Below are 25,589 nucleotides of genomic sequence, written 5' to 3'. Positions count from 1 at the left end.
ACCCAGTAAGGAAAAAAGAGAAAAAAGCGAAGACACAGGAAAAAATCTTTATTTGAAAAACACAGAAAAAAAAAATACCTAACAATTTCCCTCTTTCCTACATTTATATAAAAAAATGTATTTATACACCAGTTTGCCGTAGTCCAAGGGGAGGTTCCACCACGATCCCAGTCTTCTTCACCCAGTGTGTGGAGCTTCATTCCGAGAGTGCAGCTCCATAAATTGGAGCAGCAGCAACTGCCGAGTCTCGTGTTGTGTTCCACGAGAACCCGGCTGCTGTGAACTGAGGTGACGTCAGTAAGGTTATCTCAGTTCACAGCGACTGGATCTCATGAGGTTAGCGTGAGTTCTGGACTGATGACTGCCAGAGGGCCAAGTGCCTGACTCGAATTTGATCATTAGTCAGGCACTCACGCTGACTTAATGGATTAGTAATGTGGGTGTCATATAGACACCGCCCCATTACTAAACTCTGGGCTTGATTACACAGCTGACATCAGTCGCAAGATATCCCGCTTGCCAACACACCAGGGCAAGCAGGAAGAGCCAACAATAAGTGCCAGTGTTGGCGTATCTAACGGATACGCCACTTTTAGTATGGCTGTGGGCTGGTCTTATTAGGCTGGGTAGGAGCCAATATCCACAGTCGTTTGCTACCTATAAATATCTGCCTGCAGCTGTCTGCTATACCTTAGCTGGTTATCAAAAATAGGAGGGCCACAGCATTTTTTTCATTTATTTATTACTAATAAAAAATATGTGGGGTACCCAGCTGAGGGAAAGGAGACAACTGGGGAATGATGTTATTATTCTGGGAAGATGACAATATCCTTGAAGCTTCCCAGGCTATTAATATAAGCTCACAGCTGTCTGAGTAGTCTTGAGTCTTGACTCTTCACCAGTTATTAAAATGGGGGGATCCCGCCAAAATGAGGTTGGTCGCTGCGGAATATGTTAGCGCTATATAAAAAAATAAAGATTATTATTATTATTGGTCCCCCCTATTTTTAATTGCCAGCAAAGGTTATCCCACAAAGGTCCTCAACTCTGCTACATCCAGATGCTGTAGAAGTGGTGACATCAGTAAAGTGACCGCTCACCACGGCATCGGCACGCACTGATGGTAGTGGGTAAATGTGGCTGCTGCAACAAGTGCTGACATCAGTCAGGTTATCGCAGCTCACACCGCAAGCAGTGACGTCAGTAAGGTTCATCAGCTGTGAACTGCGATAACCTTACTGACATCAGCGCTTATTTGAGCAGCCGTAATCACACGTTACTGTCAGTTGACATTACTTATGTCACTGCTCAACACCCCAACTGGATGTAGCAGAGTTGGGGATTGTCTTGGGATGTGGGATGGATTTACTGTGGACCCCTTTGGATTATTTAGTTTAAGGTAATTAATTGGGTAAAAGAGGGTCAGGGAGTGTTTTATGCAAACAAAGAACTTTTCTCTGTGTGTGTTTATTATTTTTGACTATGGAGTTAGTAATGCGGGTGTATTATAGATGCCTTTCCATTACTATCCCCTGGGCTTGATGTCAGAAGACATTATACAGCTGAAATTAACCCCCAAACCATTACCCCGCTTGTCTATGCACCAGGGCAATTGGGAAGAGTAGAGGCTAGGTGCCAGAATTGGCGCATATAATGGATGCCCCATTTTTGGGGTGGTTGAGAGCTGGTGTTATTAGACTTAATGTCCATGGCCCCTTCCTAGGCTATTAATATCAGCCCTCAGTTGTCTGCTTTGCCGGTTGGTAAAAATAGAGGGGAGTGGACCCCAAGTCATTTGTTTGGGGGGACCAGCCTTTTTACTAACCAGTAAAGGCTAAGCAGACAGCTGAGGGCTGATATTAAGATCCATGTTCAATGCCTCTTTCCCAGAATAATAACACAACTGAGCCGAACATCCATGGGAACTCCCATCCCTATTAAGCAGTTGTCTTTGATCTATGGCATTGCCTGTTAAGCAGTTGTATACTGCATGGAGGTGAACTGCTGCTATACTGTGTGCAGGGCTATATGAGGTCCATGAGGAGAGTTGTGTTGGGGTCATCATACTGTGTTGGGGTCACTGTGGAGGTATCATATCTCGTTGGGGGCCTACTATACAATCATCATACTGTGCATGTGGAGGGTACTATGAAGGATATCACTGTGGGGGCATCATATTGTATTTGGGGGTCACTTTCATGGCCTCCATACAGTATCTTAGTCCATGGGGGGACTAATTTATTGTAAGGGCTGCAAAGTAGTGAGAACTGCTCTCCTGTGACCCTTATGAATATATTTTTTTTGTCTGGAGGGGCCCAATTAGGACTTTTGCTATGGGGCCCCATGATTTCTGTGTACGCAACTGACTATAAGGAAACATATGGGCATTGAGGGAATATTCTGAATTGCTTCATTTATAGGCTAAGTTCACACTAGGTGCTTTTGCTGTACTTTTTTATGCTAATTTCCAGCTGTTTTTTCCAGTACCAGCTATGTCTATCACATTTCAGAAATCTCATGCGCACAGCTTGTTTTTTTCTTGGTTACGAGAGCTGAGCTCCTAGCAAAATGCATGCCTTTACATATAGGCAAAGATGTTATATTCCCAGACCTGGAGCCTCTTAATCCACACTGTCTTGTTACAGTTAATACAAACTGCAAAGAAAGTAGATGAATATCGATGTCCTTATACTGTATATCTAGTGTACACAATATAGGGCAGTGCCGTTTTCACATTGGCCACTAGAGGTCAGCAGAGTACAGGGATCTCACTTTACTGCTGCTGCACAGATAGGCTTCTGATCGCTAGCAGCTCAGGTCCTACAATGTCACAATGGCGACTTTTATGTGCAGTTTGTGTAGATAAAGTGCCACCAACACACGTTACATAAATGTGACACCTTTAGTGTGAGCTGAGCACCCTGTGACTGATCTGTTACAGAGTTTACATACATTATAGTAGAACTACTTGTGGCATAGACGTTCAGGCAGTGCTGCTGGATTTTATCCTTCTCTTTGGTTGCGGACTACAAATTACCGACATGGAGGATATGTGAAAGAAAATGTGTTTATTTTCATTTGCAATTGCACCAACAGTAGAAGCCTCGCTGTGTAACACGATTGGGGATTGGAAGGAAAAAGTGTTTGCACAACAGGAAACGCCCCAAATAATAAGATCAGTAAATTCTGTAGACCTCGACACTGATAAAGAAAAAATCGGACAGTTTTGAAGTTCTTGGACCTCGGCAGCTACCAGCAGACTTCATTCTTCTCACTGTCACTGACTGGGTCTCCATAGACCTCGACCTCACACAATGTCAGATACTCGGAGCGTCCTGGGATCACCACGCTGACGTACCGACCCTTCATCCCGTTACAGCAGAAGGACAAGGTGTCAGAGGTAACATTTATGACCTTACCACACCTGGAGGAGAAAACCAACAAAACCTTGTGATGATCAACTGCAGATTTCACCAAGTCAAGTTTTAATATAAACAACCCTAAAAATTGCAATTAGATTAACGAATGTAAAAGAAACAAAAAGACATACACAAAGAATAGACATAGTGGAAGCACAGACCTTACCACACCTGGAGGAGAAAACCAGCAAAACCTTGTGATAATCAACTGCAGATTCCACCTGGTCAATTTTTAATATAAACCCCCTTTAAAATCTCAATTACATTAGCGAATGTAAAAGACACAAGAAAAACATACACAAAGAATAGACATAGTGGAAGCACACAGACTCAGGACTGTGGACACAAGTCATGGAGATGACTCTTTATGTAGCATGAGGGTCAGTGGGTTCTCTCATCCACTCCCCAAGTCTAGATATGTCCCTTAAAAACACAAGATGGGACATTGTGGAGAAACAGAAGACATTGTACATAGACAGAAAGAAAGGACTTTCTGGAGAAACACAAGACAAGAAAGCAGGGGACACCTTGGAAATACGCACAATGAGACTGTGGTTGTTTCATACACAAGAGCATAACATGAATTATTGGCTCCTAAACACAGCTTACACCGGGTTGTTGTTGTTGGTGTTATTCCCGATTCGGATCTCAGCTCCAAGCAGACGACTCTCACAACAGTCCATCCTGTTTGTCAGGACGACGTTCCATATCTTGTAGGTCTGTTTGAGGTCCAGCTTCCACCAGGGATTTTTCTCCTCGTTGGTGTGAGTGCAGGAGCCGTTGTAGAAACTTGTGGCTTTACCACCATCTATGGCCTTTATGGCGTAGCCCATTATCGCATGCTGCAGAACAGACACCTGGGAAGCTTCTCCATATTTTGCTATATTGGGGCCTGAGGAAATAAAACCAGAAGAGCTTTCAGTTGCGAGAGGCATAAATATGAGTCCTGACGTCCATTGTTGTCGTCCATTTTCCTTTTTAGCCTAAAATATGTTAGAAGAGAAGGCAAAGTTGCTGAGAAATTAGCGTAAAAAGCTGCAGTAGTTCTCAAAGACCTAAGAAATGGAGCCGGCTGGTAACAAAAACTACCAGATTACAAGAAAGCCCGGCTACACTAAAGTGAGCAAAGTGCAATAAAACTATATATAGTTACTATTTCAGTACAAAGTCCAGACCTGTTGGGGTGCAGATGGGTTGTCCATAAACCTCGACCTCGCACAGTGTCAGGTACTCCGTGCGTCCGGGGATCACCACGCTGACGTACTGACCCTCCATGTCGTTACAGCAGAAGGACAAGGTGGCGGATGTAACATTCGTGACTGTGCCGCACCTGGAGGAGAAAACCAGCAAACCCCGTGATGATCACCTTCACGTTCCTCCACATTTATCATGCTTTGGTCACGCACACACATGATGCTAGAAAAATTCACAGAAACATAAATTAACGTAAAAATATTCAAAACAAGGAAATAACAGTGTGGAACAATACTTATTAAAAAAGCTGAAACACAATAAACATAATCTGCGCACACCCAAAATAAAGAAAAGTATTTGTTAGACAAAGTGCAGGTACACGTAATAAATTATGGAGTAAAGATGACAGTCTCAAGAAATGATTGCTCCAAAAACAAATAATGGCGCATGGTGTATAGGAGTAAAATATAATGAGAAGAGGAACCCGGTGCTGTGAGAAAGAAACACGACTGGCACAGCGAAACAGTGCAGCTTCATCAGGGGTAAACACAGCTATGAGGATTATAGCTTTATACACAGCAAACCAATAGCAGGTTACTTGTGTTTGATGCCGGTGCAATGGAAATACTTAAGGGGATGTCATTATCGGCTCTAGAAGAATTGCCTCTCTAAATGACTCTCGTAAAATGGCCCATGAGCAGCATCGATGATATACAGAAGAATGAGCACTGAAAAAAACGGAACGCTGACCCACTGTATAGAGCTCATCCACAAGGAAAGAATAGCGAGGTGCTAAATGCACAGGACGTCAGTCACCGCTAAGAACATTCCGAATATATTCTATAGAAATTAGACCGGCCATTAATTAGGAATGGAAGACAGGACATAGTGAAAAAATAAAGGCCAGGCCAATCTCGAGACACTGTGCAGGAACACAAACCTAAACATAGCGGTTGTTTCATTGTGTAGAGTGAATTATTGGCACCTAACACAAACTTACACCGGGTTGACGTTGTTGGGGGAGTTCCCGATTCGGACCTCGGCCCCCATCAGCCGCTCTGGACAACAGTCCATCCTGTTTGTTAGGACGACATTTGAGATCTTGTAGATCTGCTTCAGGTTCAGCTTCCACCAGGGATTTTTGACCTGATTGGTGTGAGTGCAGGAGCCGTTGTTGTAAGTGGTGTCATTGCCGCCATCTATGGCATTTTTGGCGTATCCCATTACCGGATTTTTGAGGTCAGACTCCTGCGAGGCTTCTCCGCTTTTTGCTTTATTGGAACCTACAAAAATAAGTCCAGAATAGGTTTAATTAATCATACGGAGCTGATATTGGAGTTCTGCCAACCACTGATGATCAATCTACACCCAGAAGAAGTCACAAGGAGAAGGAATACGACCTGGAAAGTGGATGTATGAGGTGAAGGTGGTTTTTAATACTTAGTATCAGATCCAGTAACACATGATGCCATTTGTTGTGTCCTTCATTCCACTAAAAAGAAAATGCTTACCATCTATCATGCCAACATAACAGTGCCGTCCAGAAAACACATAGAGACAAAGTAACAGCAGCATAGTCTCCAGGAATAAAGACATACAAGAATGACTTTATTACAAGGTTCAGACCTTTTGGGGTGCAGTCTATGTCAGAATAAACCTCGACCTCGCACAGTGCCAGGTACTCAGAGCGTCCGGGGATCACTACACTGACGTATCGACCGACCATCCCGTTACAGCAGAAGGATATGGTGGCAGAGGTAACATTTCTGACCGTACCGCATCTGGAGGAGAAAACCAGCAAAGCCTTGTGATGATCCGTTGCACATTCCACCACAATTATCATGCTTAGGAAAACGAGTAAAATGTCATTTGACAGTAATAAAAATTAATGTAAACGTGAAATATGGAAAGAACACTATGGAAAGACACTCAACAGTGGGTTTTGAACAATGTCTCTAGACGTTCTTGACACAAAATAGGATAATGTGGAGAAAAGATGGAATATTGTGGAGAAACAAGAGATGGGACATTGTGGAGATTTATAACATAGGGCATTATGGAAGAACACAAGATGGGACATTATGGAGGAATACAAGATGGAACATTTTGAATGAACCCATGATGGGAAATTGTTGAGAAATACAAGACAAAATATTGTGGAGAAACAAGAGATGGGACATTATGGAGAATCACAAGATGGGACATTGTGGAGAATCACAAGATGGGACATTATGGAGAACCACAAGATAGGACATTATCGAGAATCAAAAGATGGGACATTATGGAGGAATACGAGAGGGAACATTTTGGATGAACCCAAGATGGGCCATTGTTGAGAAATACAAGTTAAAATATTATGGAGAAACAAGAGATGGGATGTTGTGGAGAAACAAGAGATGGGACATTGTGGAGAATCACAAGATGGAACATTGTGGAGAATCACAAGATGGGACATTGTGGAGAATCACAAGATGGGACATTATGGAGAATCACAAGAGGGGACATTATGGAGAATCACAAGATGGGACATTAAGGAGGAATACAAGAGGGAACATTTTGGATGAACCCAAGATGGGACATTGTTGAGAAATACAAGACAAAATATTATGGAGAAACAAGAGATGGGATGTTGTGGAGAAACAAGAGATGGGACGTTGTGGAGAACATTTTGGATGAACCCAAGATGGGAGACTGGAGGAATACAAGATGGGAGATTGTGAAAGAACCTAAGATGAAACATTGTAGAAAAACATGATATAGGACATTGTGGAGAAAGATAACATGGGACATTGTAAAGGAACACAAGATCGGATATTGTGGAGAAGCACAATGTGGGACATTATGGAGGAACATAAGATGGGGCATTGTGATGAAACACGAGGTGGGACATTATGGAGAAGCACAAGATTGAGACATTGTTTCTTCATTGTGGAAAATGAGTTATTGACATCTAAAACAAACTTACACCGGGTTGTTGTTGTCTGAGGAGTTCCCGATTCGGACCTCAGCCCCAATAAGCCTCTCTTTACAACAGTCCATCCTGTTTGTTAGAACGACATATGATATCTTGTAGGGCTGTTTTAGGTCCAGCTTCCACCAGGAGTTGTTCACTTTATTGGTGTGAGAGCAGGAGCCATTGTAGTAACTGGTTTCTTTGCCACCATCTATGGCATTTTTGGCGTATCCCATTATCTCATGTTGTAAGTCAGACTCCTGAGAGGCTTCCCCCCTTTTTGCTATATTGAAGCCTGAGGAAATAAGAACAGAAGATATTTCAATCCTCTGGAGCTGATATGTGTGTCCTGCCGTCCCTTCTTGTGCTCCTGTCCTTCTACACTCAAAAGAAGTCACAAAGAGAAATAATGTGGACTGAGAAATGGATAGAAGAGGTGGAGGTGTTGCATCCAAGATGAAAAGATGCCTACTGCTGTGTCCTTCATTCCTCCCCAAACTAAAAGAATACCCTATATTGTGTCACCCTGGGAACATCACGTGCACAATTCACAGCTATGAGGATTCAAATAGTAACGGTACAGAATTAGTATTGTCCTTCAGTGTTTCCCCTTGGTGGATGTAGAGTGGTGGTGACCCTGCGTTGTGGTGGTGAGCCAGCGTTGTGGTGGTGAGCCAGCGTTGTGGTGGTGACCCAGCGTTGTGGTGGTGAGCCAGCGTTGTGGTGGTGACCCAGCGTTGTGGTGGTGAGCCAGCGTTGTGGTGGTGAGCCAGCGTTGTGGTGGTGAGCCAGCGTTGTGGTGGTGAGCCAGCGTTGTGGTGGTGAGCCAGCGTTGTGGTGGTGACCCTGCGTTGTGGTGGTGAGCCAGCGTTGTGGTGGTGAGCCAGCGTTGTGGTGGTGAGCCAGCGTTGTGGTGGTGACCCAGCGTTGTGGTGGTGACCCAGCGTTGTGGTGGTGACCCAGCGTTGTGGTGGTGACCCAGCGTTGTGGTGTCTCCAGGGCATCCAATCCCTCAGCCCAGATATATGACCAACCTGTAATCTGTGGTGTGGACAGGATCTCATCTCCGGGTGCAGGATCACATCCCAGAGTCAGAACCACAGATCCCAGCAAAATCAGAGGCAACAGAAGATTCATCCTGAGGAAAGAAGAGGGACAGAGATGGAAAAGGTCATCTAATGTCCGGACAAGAGAAATTTTGTAAATCTTTTCTTTTTCTGATCTTGATTTATATTGTGTACTCCAGTCACAACCAGAGCAGCATTTTCTTTCCCAGGAATTGCTTCAAAAAATGTTACCAATGTAATAACAGGTGCAGCTGTATTAGTTCTGCTGCCCCCTATTATCTCTGTTGTCCTCTCTTATCTCTGCTGTCCTCTCTTATCTCTGCTTTTTCCTCTTAGCTCTGCTTTCCCCTCTTATCTCGGCTGTACCCTCTTATCTCTGCTGTCCCCTATTATCTCTGCTGTCCTCTATAATCTCTGCTGTCCCCTATTATCTCTGCTGTCCTCTATAATCTCTGCTGTCCTCTATTATCTCTGCTGTCTGCTATTATCTCTACTGTCCCCTCTTATCTCTGCTGTCCACTATTATCTCTGCTGTCCCCTATTATCTCTGCTGTCCCCTCTTATCTCTGCTGTTCCCTCTTATATCTGTTGTCCCCTATTATCTCTGCTGTCCCCTCTTATCTCTGCTGTCTGCTATTATCTCTGCTGTTCCCTCTTATCTCTGTTGTCCTCCATTATCTCTCCTGTTCCCTGTTATCTCTGCTGTCCCCTCTTATCTCTGCTGTTCCCTCTTATCTCTGCTGTTCCCTCTTATCTCTGTTGTCCTCCATTATCTCTGCTGTTCCCTGTTATCTCTGCTGTCCTCTATTATCTCTGCTGTCCCCTCTTATCTCTGCTGTCCTCTCTTATATCTGCTGTCCCCTCTTATCTCTGTTGTCCTCCATTATCTCTGCTGTCCCCTCTTATCTCTGCTGTTCCCTCTTATCTCTGCTGTCCCCTCTTATCTCTGCTGTTCCCTCTTATCTCTGCTGTTCCCTCTTATCTCTGCTGTCTCCTCTTATCTCTGCTGTCCTCTATTATCTCTGCTGTCCTCTATTATCTCTGCTGTCCCCTCTTATCTCTGCTGCTCCCTCTTACATCTGTTGTCCCCTCTTATCTCTGCTGTCCTCCATTATCTCTGCTGTTCCCGCTTAGCTCTGCTGTTTCCTCTTATCTCTGCTGTTCCCTCTTATCTCTGCTGTTCCCTCCTATCTCTGCTGTTCCCTCTTATCTCTGCTGCCCCCTCTTATCTCTGCTGTTCCCTCTTATCTCTGCTGTCCCCTCTTATCTCTGCTGTTCCTTCTTATATCTGTTGTCCTCCATTATCTCTGCTGTCCCCTCTTATCTCTGCTGTCCTCTATTATCTCTGCTGTCCTCTATTATCTCTGCTGTCCCCTCTTATCTCTGCTGTTCCCTCTTACATCTGTTGTCCCCTCTTATCTCTGCTGTCCTCTATTATCTCTGCTGTCCCCGCTTATCTCTTCTGTCCCCTCTGCTGTTCCCTCTTATCTCTGCTGTTCCCTCTTATCTCTGCTGTCCCCTCTTATCTCTGCTGTTCCCTCTTATCTCTGCTGTCCCCTCTTATCTCTGCTGTTTCCTCTTATCTCTGCTGTCCCCTCTTATCTCTGCTGTTCCCTCTTATATCTGTTGTCCTCCATTATCTCTGCTGTCCCCTCTTATCTCTGCTGTTCCCTCTTATCTCTGCTGTCCTCCATTATCTCTGCTGTTCCCTCTTATCTATGCTGTCCTCCATTATCTCTGCTGTCCTCTATTATCTCTGCTGACCCCTCTTATCTCTGCTGTCCTCTATTATCTCTGCTGACCCCTCTTATCTCTGCTGTCCTCCATTATCTCTGCTGTTCCCTGTTATCTCTGCTGTCCCCTCTTATCTCTGCTGTTCCCTCTTATCTCTGCTGTCCTCCATTATCTCTGCTGTCCCCTCTTATCTCTGCTGTTCCCTCTTATCTCTGCTGTTCCCTCTTATCTCTGATGTCCCCTCTTATCTCTGCTGTTCCCTCTTATCTCTGCTGTCCTCCATTATCTCTGCTGTCCTCTATTATCTCTGCTGACCCCTCTTATCTCTGCTGTCCTCTATTATCTCTGCTGTCCCCTCTTATCTCTGCTGTTCCCTCTTATCTCTGCTGTCCCCTCTTATCTCTGCTGTTCCCTCTTATCTCTGCTGTTCCCTCTTATCTCTGATGTCCCCTCTTATCTCTGCTGTCCTCCATTATCTCTGCTGTTCCCTCTTATCTCTGCTGTCCCCTCTTATCTCTGCTGTTCCCTCTTATCTCTGCTGTCTCCTCTTATCTCTGCTGTCCTCTATTATCTCTGCTGTCCTCCATTATCTCTGCTGTCCCCTCTTATCTCTGTTGTCCTCCATTATCTCTGCTGTTCCCTGTTATCTCTGCTGTCCCCTGTTATCTCTGCTGTCCCCTCTTATCTCTGCTGTTCCCTCTTATCTCTGCTGTCCCCTCTTATCTCTGCTGTTCCCTCTTATCTCTGCTGTTCCCTCTTATCTCTGATGTCCCCTTTTATCTCTGCTGTCCTCCATTATCTCTGCTGTTCCCTCTTATCTCTGCTGTCCCCTCTTATCTCTGCTGTTCCCTCTTATCTCTGCTGTCCTCCATTATCTCTGCTGTTCCCTCTTATCTATGCTGTCCTCCATTATCTCTGCTGTCCTCTATTATCTCTGCTGACCCCTCTTATCTCTGCTGTCCTCTATTATCTCTGCTGACCCCTCTTATCTCTGCTGTCCTCCATTATCTCTGCTGTTCCCTGTTATCTCTGCTGTCCCCTCTTATCTCTGCTGTTCCCTCTTATCTCTGCTGTCCTCCATTATCTCTGCTGTCCCCTCTTATCTCTGCTGTTCCCTCTTATCTCTGCTGTTCCCTCTTATCTCTGATGTCCCCTCTTATCTCTGCTGTTCCCTCTTATCTCTGCTGTCCTCCATTATCTCTGCTGTCCTCTATTATCTCTGCTGACCCCTCTTATCTCTGCTGTTCCCTCTTATCTCTGCTGTTCCCTCTTATCTCTGATGTCCCCTCTTATCTCTGCTGTCCTCCATTATCTCTGCTGTTCCCTCTTATCTCTGCTGTCCCCTCTTATCTCTGCTGTTCCCTCTTATCTCTGCTGTTCCCTCTTATCTCTGCTGTCTCCTCTTATCTCTGCTGTCCTCTATTATCTCTGCTGTCCTCCATTATCTCTGCTGTCCCCTCTTATCTCTGTTGTCCTCCATTATCTCTGCTGTTCCCTGTTATCTCTGCTGTCCCCTGTTATCTCTGCTGTCCCCTCTTATCTCTGCTGTTCCCTCTTATCTCTGCTGTCCCCTCTTATCTCTGCTGTTCCCTCTTATCTCTGCTGTTCCCTCTTATCTCTGATGTCCCCTTTTATCTCTGCTGTCCTCCATTATCTCTGCTGTTCCCTCTTATCTCTGCTGTCCCCTCTTATCTCTGCTGTTCCCTCTTATCTCTGCTGTTCCCTCTTATCTCTGCTGTCTCCTCTTATCTCTGCTGTCCTCTATTATCTCTGCTGTCCTCTATTATCTCTGCTGTCCCCTCTTATCTCTGCTGTTCCCGCTTACATCTGTTGTCCCCTCTTATCTCTGCTGTCCTCTATTATCTCTGCTGTCCCCGCTTATCTCTGCTGTCCCCTCTTATCTCTGCTGTTCCCTCTTATGTCTGCTGTTCCCTCTTATCTCTGCTGTCCCCTCTTATCTCTGCTGTTCCCTCTTATATCTGTTGTCCTCCATTATCTCTGCTGTCCCCTCTTATCTCTGCTGTTCCCTCTTATCTCTGCTGTCCTCCATTATCTCTGCTGTCCCCTCTTATCTCTGCTGTCCTCTATTATCTCTGCTGACTCCTCTTATCTCTGCTGTCCTCTATTATCTCTGCTGTCCCCTCTTATAACTGCTGTCCCCTCTTATCTCTGATGTCCCCTCTTATAACTGCTGTCCCCTCTTATCTCTGCTGTCCCCTCTTATCTCTGCTGTCCCCTCTTATCTCTGTTGTCCTCCATTATCTCTGCTGCCCCCTCTTATCTCTGTTGCCCTCTATTATCTCTGCTGTAAGGTGAAGAATTCTCCTTGTCACTCATTGTTATACGGAGATTTCATCTTTGTTGCTGTTACATCAGATTTATGGACCAAAAACAGCAAGAAACTAATGAGAGAAAAGTCTGAACCCTACAATGTGCTCGGCCTGTGACCCCATCTTACAGTCAGCCCCTCCGGCTGATAACAGGGAGCAATAGTCTGCATGCATCTGGTCTAATGTTATCATGTCCCCAGTCTAGAGTGACTGATAACAGAGGATACTAGCTCGCCTGTGCCAATATATTAGATAGAGATGAATTGTAGGGGAAGTTCCTATGACCATGAAAGAGTAGGACCTTTTAAATAGTCAGCGACTAATTCCTGCACTGTTTCTTCAAGGGAACTGAAGGTAAACTAATCAAATTTGGGGATGATGTAAAGCTAGGAGGGATAGCAACACTAGAGAAGGCAGAGAAAGGACTCAGAAGGATCTAGGGAAGCTTGGACAATGGACAGAGACTAATGGAATGGTATTTATCAGAGAGAAATGCAAGATTCTACATCAGGGAAAAACGAGAATGACATCTATAGAATGGGAGGAGTAAAACTAAGCAACAGCACGTGTGAAAAGACTTGGGTATACTAATAGATCACAGACTGCACAGGAGTCAACAGTGTGATGCAGCAGCAAAAAAGGCAAACACAGTTCTAGAATGTATAAGAGAAGCATAGAGTCTAGATCACGTGAAGTAATTATCCCCCTCTACTCCTCCTTGGTCAGGCCTCATCTGGATACTGGGTCCAGTTCTGGGCAACACATTATAAAAAAGACATTGAAAAACTGGAGTAAGTTCAGAGAAGAGCGACCAGGATGGTGAGCGGACTGTAAAGTATGTCCTACGAGGAATGGTTAAAGGATCTGGGAATGTTTAGCTGCAAAAAAGAAGACCAAGAGGAGACTTACTAGCCATCTACAAATATCTGCAGGGCCGTCACAGTGTAGAGGGATCATTATTCTTATCTACACATGGAAAGACGAGAAGCAATGGGATGAAACTGAAAGGGAGACGATACTCACATGAGCAGGTCCTTTGGGTTCCCTGACCGGAGCGCCCTCAGAGATGGACATTTATACCTTATTACGCTCCAGTCCCACCTCCTACTCCCAATTTGACCTTAAAATGTGGATTTTCCAGTGAATTGACAGACAAGGCAAATTTTGACCACTTGTAAAACCAACCAGACTCGTCCACCTGCTGTAGGAATCGTGTTATTGGGAGGTCATAACCCTGTGATCCTCACCAGGCGAGAGCGGGAGGGTGCTGACCCTACTGGTATCTTACTGGTACTGGTACAGATATCAGTCAGTCATTCTCATTGGTGTATTGTGTGTGGCCTCTTGTGCGTTCGGTTGGGGGACCCCTCAGTTCTCTGCTGGCTTCAGTGGAGCCATTTTTGGAGCAGGATTTTTCCACCATGTAAGATGATGAATTTATGGTCCAAGCTGAGGAGACCTATGGCAGCATTCGTGAGACAGGACTGACGACTTCTAATGACTCACACAAAGCAGACGCTAGAAGGGCCTCAATTATCCCAAGTGCGGCCGTGTGGCCTGAGCATCCAGGGCACATTCCTGGATCATGCCACCACGTCATGAGAAGGATGTAGCCTACAGAACCTGAATGTGCAGTTCGATGAGTAATGGAGGCACGACATGTCGCTGTTACTGCCGGGGGCACGCTCTGTTTTATCATTATGGATTCATCTCTAATTCAGATGCTGTCACTTCATTCACAGGAGCCTCCGACCCCATCAAAAATCATCCAAAAACAAGAAAAGATGAGAGCCACGTACAAGAGCACAAAAGAAGACATCCGAGAAGCGCGCCCTCGCCCTACCCTAATGTCTGCTCTTCTAGTAAACGGGGCAAGGACAAAAAACCTCAGACAATAAGTGACAGGGAAAGTTCCGGACCACAATACTGATATAAAAAAGAAATAATTCAAAATAATTCAATATAATCCTAAGGGGGAACAAGACACCATGAATCCAGTCCACAGAAACCTGATTATGTGCAGAATGTTGGCATCACCTGGGGAAAGTCAAGGAATATAATCTCTGGGTAAAGAACGTACTGGAGACTTTCCTGTCTGCCTTTGTTGGGGGATTATTATCCATATATCATCCTGATACATCAGTAGCCAATACCAGACAGTTCTACAATGTTCCCAGCAGGGTTTGTGGTGTCAGTATTGGGGCTCCCACGTGGATAATAAAATAATAATAATAAAATTACAATTTATAGAGGGGACTTGTACAGACAATGGACATTACAGCATAACAAAAATCACAGTTCAAAACAGACACCAGGAGGAATGAGGGCCCTGCTGCTCGCAAGCTACAAACTATGAGGAAAAGGGGAGACACGAGAGGTGGATGGTAACAATTGCTTTAGTTATTTGGACCAGCCATAGTGTAAGGCTCGGGTGTTCATGTAAAGCTGCATGAACCAGTTAACTGCCTAAGTATGTAACAGTACAGATATAGAGGCTATTAACTGCATAGAGTGTATGAGAACATGATGCGAGGAACCTGATTATGGTTTAGGTTTTTATTTTTTTTTTTAATGGGCCACACAGGGATAGTTAGGTTAGTGCGTTGAGGCTGTAGGCCAATCTGAACAAATCTGAACAAATGTGTTTTTAGGCCATGCTTAAAACTGTGGAGATTGGGGATTAATCGTATTAACCTAGGTAGTGCATTCCAAAGAATCGGCGCAGCACGTGTAAAGTCTTGGAGACGGGAGTGGGAGGTTCTGATTATTGAGGATGCTAACCTGAGGTCATTAGCGGAGCGGAGGGCATGGGTAGGGTGGTAGACTGAGACCAGGGAGGAGATGTAGGGTGGTGCTGAGCCATGGAGTGCTTTGTGGATGAGGGTAGTAGTTTTGTACTGGATTCTGGAGTGGATGGGTAGCCAGTGTAATGACTGGCACAAGGTAGAGGCATCGGTGTAACGGTTGGTGAGGAATATGATCCTGGCAGCAGCATTCAGGACAGATTGGAGCGGGGAGAGTTTGGTAAGAGGGAGGCCGATTAGTAGAGAGTTACAATAGTCCAGACGAGAATGAATAAGTGAGACAGTAAGAGTTTTTGCAGAGTCGAAAGTAAGAAACGGGCGAATTCTAGAAATATTTTTGAGATGCAGATAAGAAGAGCGAGCCAGTGATTGGATGTGGGGGGTGAATGAAAGCTCGGAATCAAGGATGACCCCAAGGCAGCGGGCATGTAGCTTTGGAGTAATGGTGGAACCGCACACGGAGATGGTAATGTCAGGCAAAGGTAGGTTAGTAGAGGGAGAGGACACGAGGAGTTCAGTTTTTGACAGGTTCAGTTTCAGATAGAGGGAGGACATGATGTTAGAGACAGCGGTAAGACAATCACTGGTGTTTTCTAAGAAGGTCGGCGTGATATCAGGAGAAGAAGTGTATAATTGGGTGTCGTCAGCATAGAGATGGTACTGGAACCCAAATCTACTGATTGTTTGTCCAATAGGGGCGGTATACAAAGAGAAGAGGAGGGGGCCTAGGACTGATCCTTGAGGAACCCCAACGGTAAGGGGAAGGTGAGAGGAGGAGGAACCAGCAAAACATACAGTGAAGGATCGGTCAGAGAGATAGGAGGAGAACCAAGAGAGAACGGTGTCCTTGAGGCCGATGGAGCGGAGCATAGTGAGGAGGAGCTGATGATCCACAGTGTCGAATGCTGCGGAGAGATCCAATAGAATTAGCATGGAGTAGTGACCATTAGATTTAGCTGTTAGTAGGTCATTAGAGACTTTGGTGAGGGCAGTTTCAGTAGAGTGTAAAGAGCGGAAACCAGATTGTAGAGGGTCGAGAAGAGAGTTATCTGAGAGATAGCGGGTAAGACGGGAGTGGACCAGGCATTCAAGGAGTTTAGAGATGAAGGGAAGATTAGAGACAGGTCTATAATTAGCGGCACAACTTTGATCGAGGGATGGTTTTTTAAGTAATGGATGTATGATGGCATGCTTAAATGAGGAGGGAAAAATACCGGAAGTGAGAGAAAGGTTGAATATTTTTGTTAGGTGAGAGGTGACAGCCGGGGGGAAAGGGGAAAGGGACTGGAGGAGATGTGACGGAATGGGGTCACTGGTGCAAGTGGTTGGGTGAGAAGATGCAAGGAGCCTGATTACTTCTTCTGTAACTGGTTCAAAGTCAGAGAGTGAACTAGATGCAGTGGGGGAGGGAAGACAGTGCATGGTATGAAGGGATTGGGAGATAATTTCCTGTCGAATGTGGTCAATTTTTTCTTTGAAGTAATTGGCCAGATCGTCAGCGCGGAGATCTGTGGTTGGGGCCTGCTCTCTTGGGTTGAGTAGGGACTGGAAAGTGTCAAAGAGACGTTTAGGGTTATTGGACAGTGAGGTGATCAGGGTGTTGAAATAGGTTTGTTTGGAGAGGTGAAGGGCAGAGTTGTATGTTTTTAGCATGAACTTATAATGGATGAAATCTTCGGGTAGATTAGATTTTCTCCACAGACGTTCGGCGCACCTGGAGCACCACTGCAGGAAACGTGTTTGCAGCGTGTGGCACGGTTGTCGCCGTCTGTGCTGAGTTGTTCTATGTTTAGGAGGTGCAGCTTCATCCAGGGCACTTTGCAGGGTTTCATTGTAATGCTTCAGTGCAGAATCAGGACATGAGGTGGAGGAGATTGGGGCCAATGAGGACTGCAAGTTCTGCATAAGTTTCTGGGTGTTAATGGCCTGGATGTTTCTATAGGTGTGGAAAGTGGGGGTGACCTGAGCGGGATGGCAGCTCTTGATATAGAATGAAAGAAGGTTGTGGTCAGAGAGCGGGAGAGGGGAGTTTGTGAAATCATCCACTGAATCATCCACTGAATCCACGTGGATACATCGCCCCCACATTACAGCGCCCGCGGTATAGAGGAACGTTAAGTACGGATTACTTCTGGTGCTGTACTATGCGCACCCTCCAGCACCGCATACCGGACAGCACTACATGCTCTAAAGGAGAAGGCATGCATACGTCATGCTCAGGCGTAAACTCCTATCAGAGGGACTAGCAAGATGTGTTCTACTGCGTCCTGCTGCCCACCTCAACTAGGTGTATATGTCTGAAAATGATACACGACAAAGCACACTGACTCCGTCTGCATTACTATTATAGTCAATGGCCCTGACAAGAGTATATTCCTAGAATCCGTTTTTCAGGGGTTTGGATATAAGTCCTGATGGAGGCCCTGAACATAGAGGCAGATGTGATGTGAACCCAGACAATGTCGTACATAAACTGCACACATCCAGAGAAACTAATTAAAATAATTTTGAGGAAGAAATAAAAATAATAAAATGTGACATGCAGAAGTAGTGCTGAGTGCTGTTACCTCAAAAGCATCCAGCAACTATAGGGGTTAACACACTCACAGGGAAAGGGAGTGGTTAGCAAAGCTCCAAGGGGATTGTGGGGAACTTATTTACGGTTCTGGCAGCAGCCAAAGGGAGGAGTTGTGTGTGATCTGTCTCTCACAAAAGTTCAAGCAAGTGAACCATTGGGACACAGGATTCCGTTAAAGAGTGAATCTGGCCTAACCCCTGTACTGCCAGTAGATGAAGTCTATCAGGAGCAGGAAGAAACTAAAGGAACTGGATGCACAGGTAGTTTTTTCTTCTATCCTTCCAGTAGACGGGCATGGCACCAGGAGATGGAACAGGATCCTTGATGCGAACAACTGGCTAAGACGATGGTGCAGACAACAAGGATTCGGATTCCTGGACCACGGTGTGAATTACTTGTATGATGGACTCCTCGCCAGAGACGGACTTCACCTCAACAAACCTGGGAAACACACATTCGCCAGAAGACTCGCTAAACTCATCAGGAGGGCGTTAAACTAGAAGAAGAGGGGACGGGAAGAAAAACATTAGACTCGAACAAAGAAGACCCAGGAAAACATACTCAGAAGGGAGGTAAGAACATTTCTAAAACAATCCACAGCGAGGAGATTGGAACAAAACAAAATCCTCTAAACTGCATGCTCGCAAACGCCAGAAGCCTGACAAACAAGATGGAAGAACTAGAAGCAGAAATATCTACAGGTAACTTTGACATAGTGGGAATAACCGAGACATGGTTAGATGAAAGCTATGACTGGGCAGTTACCTTACAGGGTTACAGTCTGTTTAGAAAGGATCGTAAAAATCGGAGAGGAGGAGGGGTTTGTCTCTATGTAAAGTCTTGTCTAAAGTCCACTTTAAGGGAGGATATTAGCGAAGGGAATGAGGATGTCGAGTTCATATGGGTCGAAATTCATGGAGGGAAAAATGGTAACAAAATTCTCATTGGGGTCTGTTACAAACCCTCAAATATAACAGAAATCATGGAAAGTCTACTTCTAAAGCAGATAGATGAAGCTGCAACCCATAATGAGGTCCTGGTTATGGGGGACTTTAACTACCCGGATATTAACTGGGAAACAGAAACCTGTGAAACCCATAAAGGCAACAGGTTTCTGCTAATAACCAAGAAAAATTATCTTTCACAATTGGTGCAGAATCCAACCAGAGGAGCAGCACTTTTAGACCTAATACTATCTAATAGACCTGACAGAATAACAAATCTGCAGGTGGTCGGGCATCTAGGAAATAGCGACCACAATATTGTACAGTTTCACTTGTCTCTCACTAGGGGGACTTGTCAGGGAGTCACAAAAACACTGAACTTTAGGAAGGCAAAGTTTGACCGGCTTAGAGATGCCCTTAATCTGGTAGACTGGGACAATATCCTCAGAAATAAGAATACAGATAATAAATGGAAAATGTTTAAGAACATCCTAAATAGGCACTGTAAGCGGTTTATACCTTGTGGGAATAAAAGGACTAGAAATAGGAAAATGTGGCTAAACAAAGAAGTAAGACAGGCAATTAACAGTAAAAAGAAAGTATTTGCACTACTAAAGCAGGATGGCACCACTGAAGCTCTAAAAAACTATAGGGAGAAAAATACTTTATCTAAAAAACTAATTAAAGCTGCCAAAAAGGAAACAGAGAAGCACATTGCTAAGGAGAGTAAAACTAATCCCAAACTGTTCTTCAACTATATCAATAGTAAAAGAATAAAAACTGAAAATGTAGGCCCCTTAAAAAATAGTGAGGAAAGAATGGTTGTAGATGACGAGGAAAAAGCTAACATATTAAACACCTTCTTCTCCACGGTATTCACGGTGGAAAATGAAATGCTAGGTGAAATCCCAAGACACAATGAAAACCCTATATTAAGGGTCACCAATTTAACCCAAGAAGAGGTGCGAAACCGGCTACATAAGATTAAAATAGATAAATCTCCGGGTCCGGATGGCATACACCCACGAGTACTAAGAGAACTAAGTAATGTAATAGATAAACCATTATTTCTTATTTTTAGGGACTCTATAGCGACGGGGTCTGTTCCGCAGGACTGGCGCATAGCAAATGTGGTGCCAATATTCAAAAAGGGCTCTAAAAGTGACCCTGGAAATTATAGGCCAGTAAGTCTAACCTCTACTGTTGGTAAAATATGTGAAGGGTTTCTGAAGGATGTTATTCTGGATTATCTCAATGAGAATAACTGTTTAACTCCATATCAGCATGGGTTTATGAGAAATCGCTCCTGTCAAACCAATCTAATCAGTTTTTATGAAGAGGTAAGCTATAGGCTGGACCACGGTGAGTCATTGGACGTGGTATATCTCGATTTTTCCAAAGCGTTTGATACCGTGCCGCACAAGAGGTTGGTACACAAAATTAGAATGCTTGGTCTGGGGGAAAATGTGTGTAAATGGGTTAGTAACTGGCTTAGTGATAGAAAGCAGAGGGTGGTTATAAATGGTATAGTCTCTAACTGGGTCGCTGTGACCAGTGGGGTACCGCAGGGGTCGGTATTGGGACCTGTTCTCTTCAACATATTCATTAATGATCTGGTAGAAGGTTTACACAGTAAAATATTGATATTTGCAGATGATACAAAACTATGTAAAGCAGTTAATACAAGAGAAGATAGTATTCTGCTACAGATGGATCTGGATAAGTTGGAAACTTGGGCTGAAAGGTGGCAGATGAGGTTTAACAATGATAAATGTAAGGTTATACACATGGGAAGAAGGAATCAATATCACCATTACACACTGAACGGGAAACCACTGGGTAAATCTGACAGGGAGAAGGACTTGGGGATCCTAGTTAATGATAAACTTACCTGGAGCAGCCAGTGCCAGGCAGCAGCTGCCAAGGCAAACAGGATGATGGGGTGCATTAAAAGAGGTCTGGATACACATGATGAGAGCATTATACTGCCTCTGTACAAATCCCTAGTTAGACCGCACATGGAGTACTGTGTACAGTTTTGGGCACCGGTGCTCAGGAAGGCTATAATGGAACTAGAGAGAGTACAAAGGAGGGCAACAAAATTAATAAAGGGGATGGGAGAACTACAATACTCAGATAGATTAGCGAAATTAGGATTATTTAGTCTAGAAAAAAGACGACTGAGGGGCGATCTAATAACCATGTATAAGTATATAAGGGGACAATACAAATATCTCGCTGAGGATCTGTTTATACCAAGGAAGGTGACGGGCACAAGGGGGCATTCTTTGCGTCTGGAGGAGAGAAGGTTTCTCCACCAACATAGAAGAGGATTCTTTACTGTTAGGGCAGTGAGAATCTGGAATTGCTTGCCTGAGGAGGTGGTGATGGTGAACTCAGTCGAGGGGTTCAAGAGAGGCCTGGATGTCTTCCTGGAGCAGAACAATATTGTATCATACAATTATTAGGTTCTGTAGAAGGACGTAGATCTGGGGATTTATTATGATGGAATATAGGCTGAACTGGATGGACAAATGTCTTTTTTCGGCCTTACTAACTATGTTACTATGTTACTATGTAAGATGAGGACTGGAAGTAATCGTGTCACAGGGATCATCTCCCTCAGCAACCTCCCCTCCTCCATCTGTGCTAGAAGGAATGCTGTGGACTACTGTACCTTTGTAAAGAGTCTTGATCTGTGCTTAGCTGAGCTATCAAAGACACTGTTAGTCAATGTGCCTTTAAGAAGCAGCTGTCCTGTTTATGAAGCCTGTGCTTAAGAGACTTGAATTGTACTGGACGTGCTGTGACATTAAACTACACTGTCCATCTGTTCATGAGGACTCTATCAATTGTATCTGTGTGAGCAAGTGGATCCATCTTGTGCCTGAGGAGGCTGCAGTACATGGTTGCCCTGAGTAACAGTTCCCCCAGAGTTCCAAAGAATTCATGAGAACTGTCCCTCACCTATCTGAACCTAGCAGCGTGCACATAAAAAAAACAACAATAATGTGGTTGCATAAGTGTGCACAACCTCTCATAATCGGCCTGAGGTTGTGCTCAGAATCAGCTGACCACGTTTCCCCCATGTTACATAGTACTCAGTGCACAGCCGCCATAATTTCCAGCAATTCTGATTGACCCCAGAGAAAGTGTTGCTGCTCTCGGAGGATTTTCCTGCAACAGCTGACAACACAGCAAAGGATCTCAGTGTGGAAAGTTGTCGGGAGAAAGGACAGAAACATTTTCCAAGTATTATTATTGTTATTTATTTTAAGAGCGTATTGATTCCCTGCTCTGTACATGAGGAGGTGACATAGAAAACACAAATATAAATTACAGTGAACAATGAATGACAGATGGTAGAGGACACTGCCTTTGCTTGCTGCCTATCGAGCATTAGATCTACCATGGGAACTGTGAAGACGTCACAAGAAGGGGCTGAAATCTGGCACCACAGCGACATTACCGGAAAGTGGACGTCCCTCAGCAATTGGGGAAAAGAGAAGAAGGACATTGTCCCTGTAGGCCGACGGGAGCATTAGAGGGAGCTGCAGGGATTTCTGGCCAGTCCTGGTCATGTCCTACAGGTGACCACAATCTCCAGTACTCCTTACATCTCCGGCCTATGGGGTCGGAGGGAGACAGAGCCTTTTCTTACATGTAAACCTCCAGGCCAGCGATGTTCTTTGGCCATAATCCCAGAAGGTGTAGGACCGACATCGGTCACCACCAGAAGACCCCCATACCCACAGTGAGGCATTATAGGGGCAGCATTGTGCTCTGGGGCTTTAGCCAAGGGGGAGGGAATTATGGACAGAACAAATATCAGAACCTTCGGCCTTTACTGAAAAGATGAAGATGAGGACAAATTTCACCTCTCATCAACAACAACCCTAAGAGACCTCCAAATCACCAAAGCAACGGCTTCACCAGTAGAAGATTGAAGATCTAGAATGGCCAAATCCAGACCTGAACGAAGAGGCAATCTACGATGACCTGAAGAGGGCGCTGTATACAGGAGATGCCCCCGCAATCTGTGGTGACCTGAAGAGGGCGCTGTACACAGGAGATGCCCCGCAATCTGTGGTGACCTGAAGAGGGCGCTGTACACAGGAGATGTCCCCGCAATCTGTGGTGACCTGAAGAGGGCGCTGTACACAGGAGATGCCCCCGCATTCTGTGGTGACCTGAAGAGGACGCTGTACACAGGAGATGTCCCCGCAATCTGTGGTGACCTGAAGAGGGCGCTGTACACAGGAGATGACCCCGCAATCTGTGATTCCTGAAGAGGGCGCTGTACACAGGAGATGCCCCCGCAATCTGTGGTGACCTGAAGAGGGTGCTGTACACAGGAGATGTCCCACAATCTGTGGTGAACTGAAAAGGGCGCTGTACACAGGAGATGTCCCACAATCTGTGGTGACCTGAAGAGGACGCTGTACACAGGAGATGTCCCCACAATCTGTGGTGACCTGAAGAGGACGCTGTACACAGGAGATGTCCCCGCAATCTGTGGTGACCTGAAGAGGGCGCTGTACACAGGCGATGTCCCCACAATCTGTGGTGACCTGAAGAGGGCGCTGTACACAGGAGATGACCCCGCAATCTGTGGTGACCTGAAGAGGACGCTGTACACAGGAGATGTCCCCGCAATCTGTGGTGACCTGAAGAGGGCGCTGTACACAGGCGATGTCCCCGCAATCTGTGGTGACCTGAAGAGGGTGCTGTACACAGGAGATGTCCCACAATCTGTGGTGACCTGAAGAGGGCGCTGTACACAGGCGATGTCCCCGCAATCTGTGGTGACCTGAAGAGGACGCTGTACACAGGAGATGCCCCCGCAATCTGTGGTGACCTGAAGAGGGCGCTGTACACAGGAGATGTCCCCGCAATCTGTGGTGACCTGAAGAGGGCGCTGTACACAGGAGATGCCCCCGGAATCTGTGGTGACCTGAAGAGGACAATGTACACAGGAGATGCCCCCGCAATCTGTGGTGACCTGAAGAGGACGCTGTACACAGGAGATGTCCCCGTAATCTGTGGTGACCTGAAGAGGGCGCTGTACACAGGAGATGCCCCCACAATCTGTGGTGACCTGAAGAGGGCGCTGTACACAGGAGATGTCCCCGCAATCTGTGGTGTCCTGAAGAGGACGCTGTACACAGGAGATGCCCCCGCAATCTCTGGTGTCCTGAAGAGGACGCTGTACACAGGAGATGTCCCCGCAATCTGTGGTGACCTGAAGAGGGCGCTGTACACAGGAGATGTTCCCGCAATCTGCGGTGACCTGAAGAGGGCGCTGTACACAGGAGATGTCCCCGCAATCTGTGGTGACCTGAAGAGGGCGCTGTAAACAGGAGATGTCCCCACAATCTGTGGTGACCTGAAGAGGACGCTGTACACAGGAGATGTCCCCGCAATCTGTGGGGTCCTGAAGAGGGCGCTGTACACAGGAGATGTCCCCGCAATCTGTGGTGACCTGAAGAGGGCGCTGTATGTAGGGGACGGGGACCTGGTGAGCCGTGCGGACGGGTGGAACCATTGTTGCCGGGAGTCGGGGTTCCGGGGAACGGATTTGAAGGACGTACGACAGGAGGCAGAGTGACGCAGGGAGGGAGGAGGATAAAAGGAAAAGCGCGCGAAAGCAGGGGCAGAGAAGCGCGAGAGAACTCGGAGGAGAGGAAACGGCAGCGCAGTTGTTGTGTGTGGGCAGGCCGCAGTGAGACTTACTGGAAGCAGGGGGAGAACGTGCGGCAGACGTTGCGGGCAACTACCAGAGCCCCCAAAAAGCGGCGCATTCGTCGTCAGAGACCCCCAAGGCAGAGAGGTAGCACTGATCAGTTCAGGGACAGTATTACGCCGCTCCCCGGGAGCATCTTGCCAGAGAGTGCTCCGGACCCTCCGGGGCTTGTCTCAGCCGTGACTGATACGGATTACTCCGCTAATTCTCCTCAAAAAGACTCCTCTTTAGACTTGGAAACTGTTACCCTGGATCGACGTCCGCCTGCAGGAGGTGGCGCAGCACCGCAACAGACATTCTGGACTCGAATCTACACCTGGGCCCGTCGTCGGAGGACACCTACTTCACCCGCCAACAGGACTAAGTCGCTGACGGAGCCTCACCATCAGGACTGCATCGCTGAAATGGCACTGATAAGTGAATGTTGTTGACTTCACCTGGTTAGGGGTTCACTAGTGAGGCGCTGTCGCGTTCCGCGGGTATAGTTCAGGGCGCCTATATAGTAGAGAGGATTTTACTGTGAAATTGTGATCTTGTAGTTAAGTTCCCTGCGTGGAAAACTGTTGTTATCTTTGTTTGGTTGGAAGTTAAAAAAAAGAAATGCAATTTGTTTTCTGGCTTCTCTTTGTCCCTGCATCCTTCTTAATCTGCGGTCCCTTCATTTGGCGTAGTCGGCAGGATGCAGGATCCAAAGAGGGAGCCAGAGGATACGGAGGATGGGGCTGGGCCTAGAGCGTCTCTCTCATTGGGGGCCATGTTAAATAATCTGCCCAAGTTTAATGGGAGCAACATGTTGTTGTGGAGCTGGACTGAAAGGATGCGG

The 25,589-nt window shown here is 45.9% G+C and overlaps 1 protein-coding gene across 1 annotated transcript in view; it reads right to left on the bottom strand.

Annotated features, from left to right (window-relative positions):
- Positions 1 to 3,139: 3,139 nt before the first annotated feature.
- Positions 3,140 to 25,589, bottom strand: part of LOC143783346 (uncharacterized) — an 80,874-nt gene continuing 58,424 nt past the window's right edge. The window contains exons 4-9 of the mRNA XM_077271750.1: positions 7,579 to 7,861; positions 6,240 to 6,394; positions 5,614 to 5,896; positions 4,595 to 4,749; positions 4,029 to 4,311; positions 3,140 to 3,424 (exon numbers count right to left, since the gene is read on the bottom strand). Of these exons, the coding sequence (XP_077127865.1) occupies positions 3,250 to 3,424; positions 4,029 to 4,311; positions 4,595 to 4,749; positions 5,614 to 5,896; positions 6,240 to 6,394; positions 7,579 to 7,861 (1,334 nt within the window). The 3' untranslated portion in view covers positions 3,140 to 3,249. The remainder of the gene's footprint in view (positions 3,425 to 4,028; positions 4,312 to 4,594; positions 4,750 to 5,613; positions 5,897 to 6,239; positions 6,395 to 7,578; positions 7,862 to 25,589) is intronic.

Source organism: Ranitomeya variabilis, chromosome 6 (assembly GCF_051348905.1).
Source record: "Ranitomeya variabilis isolate aRanVar5 chromosome 6, aRanVar5.hap1, whole genome shotgun sequence".
Taxonomy (NCBI): domain Eukaryota; kingdom Metazoa; phylum Chordata; class Amphibia; order Anura; family Dendrobatidae; genus Ranitomeya; species Ranitomeya variabilis.
The sequence above is the reverse complement of the archived record's forward strand: the minus strand, read 5'-3'. Positions and strand labels throughout refer to the sequence as shown.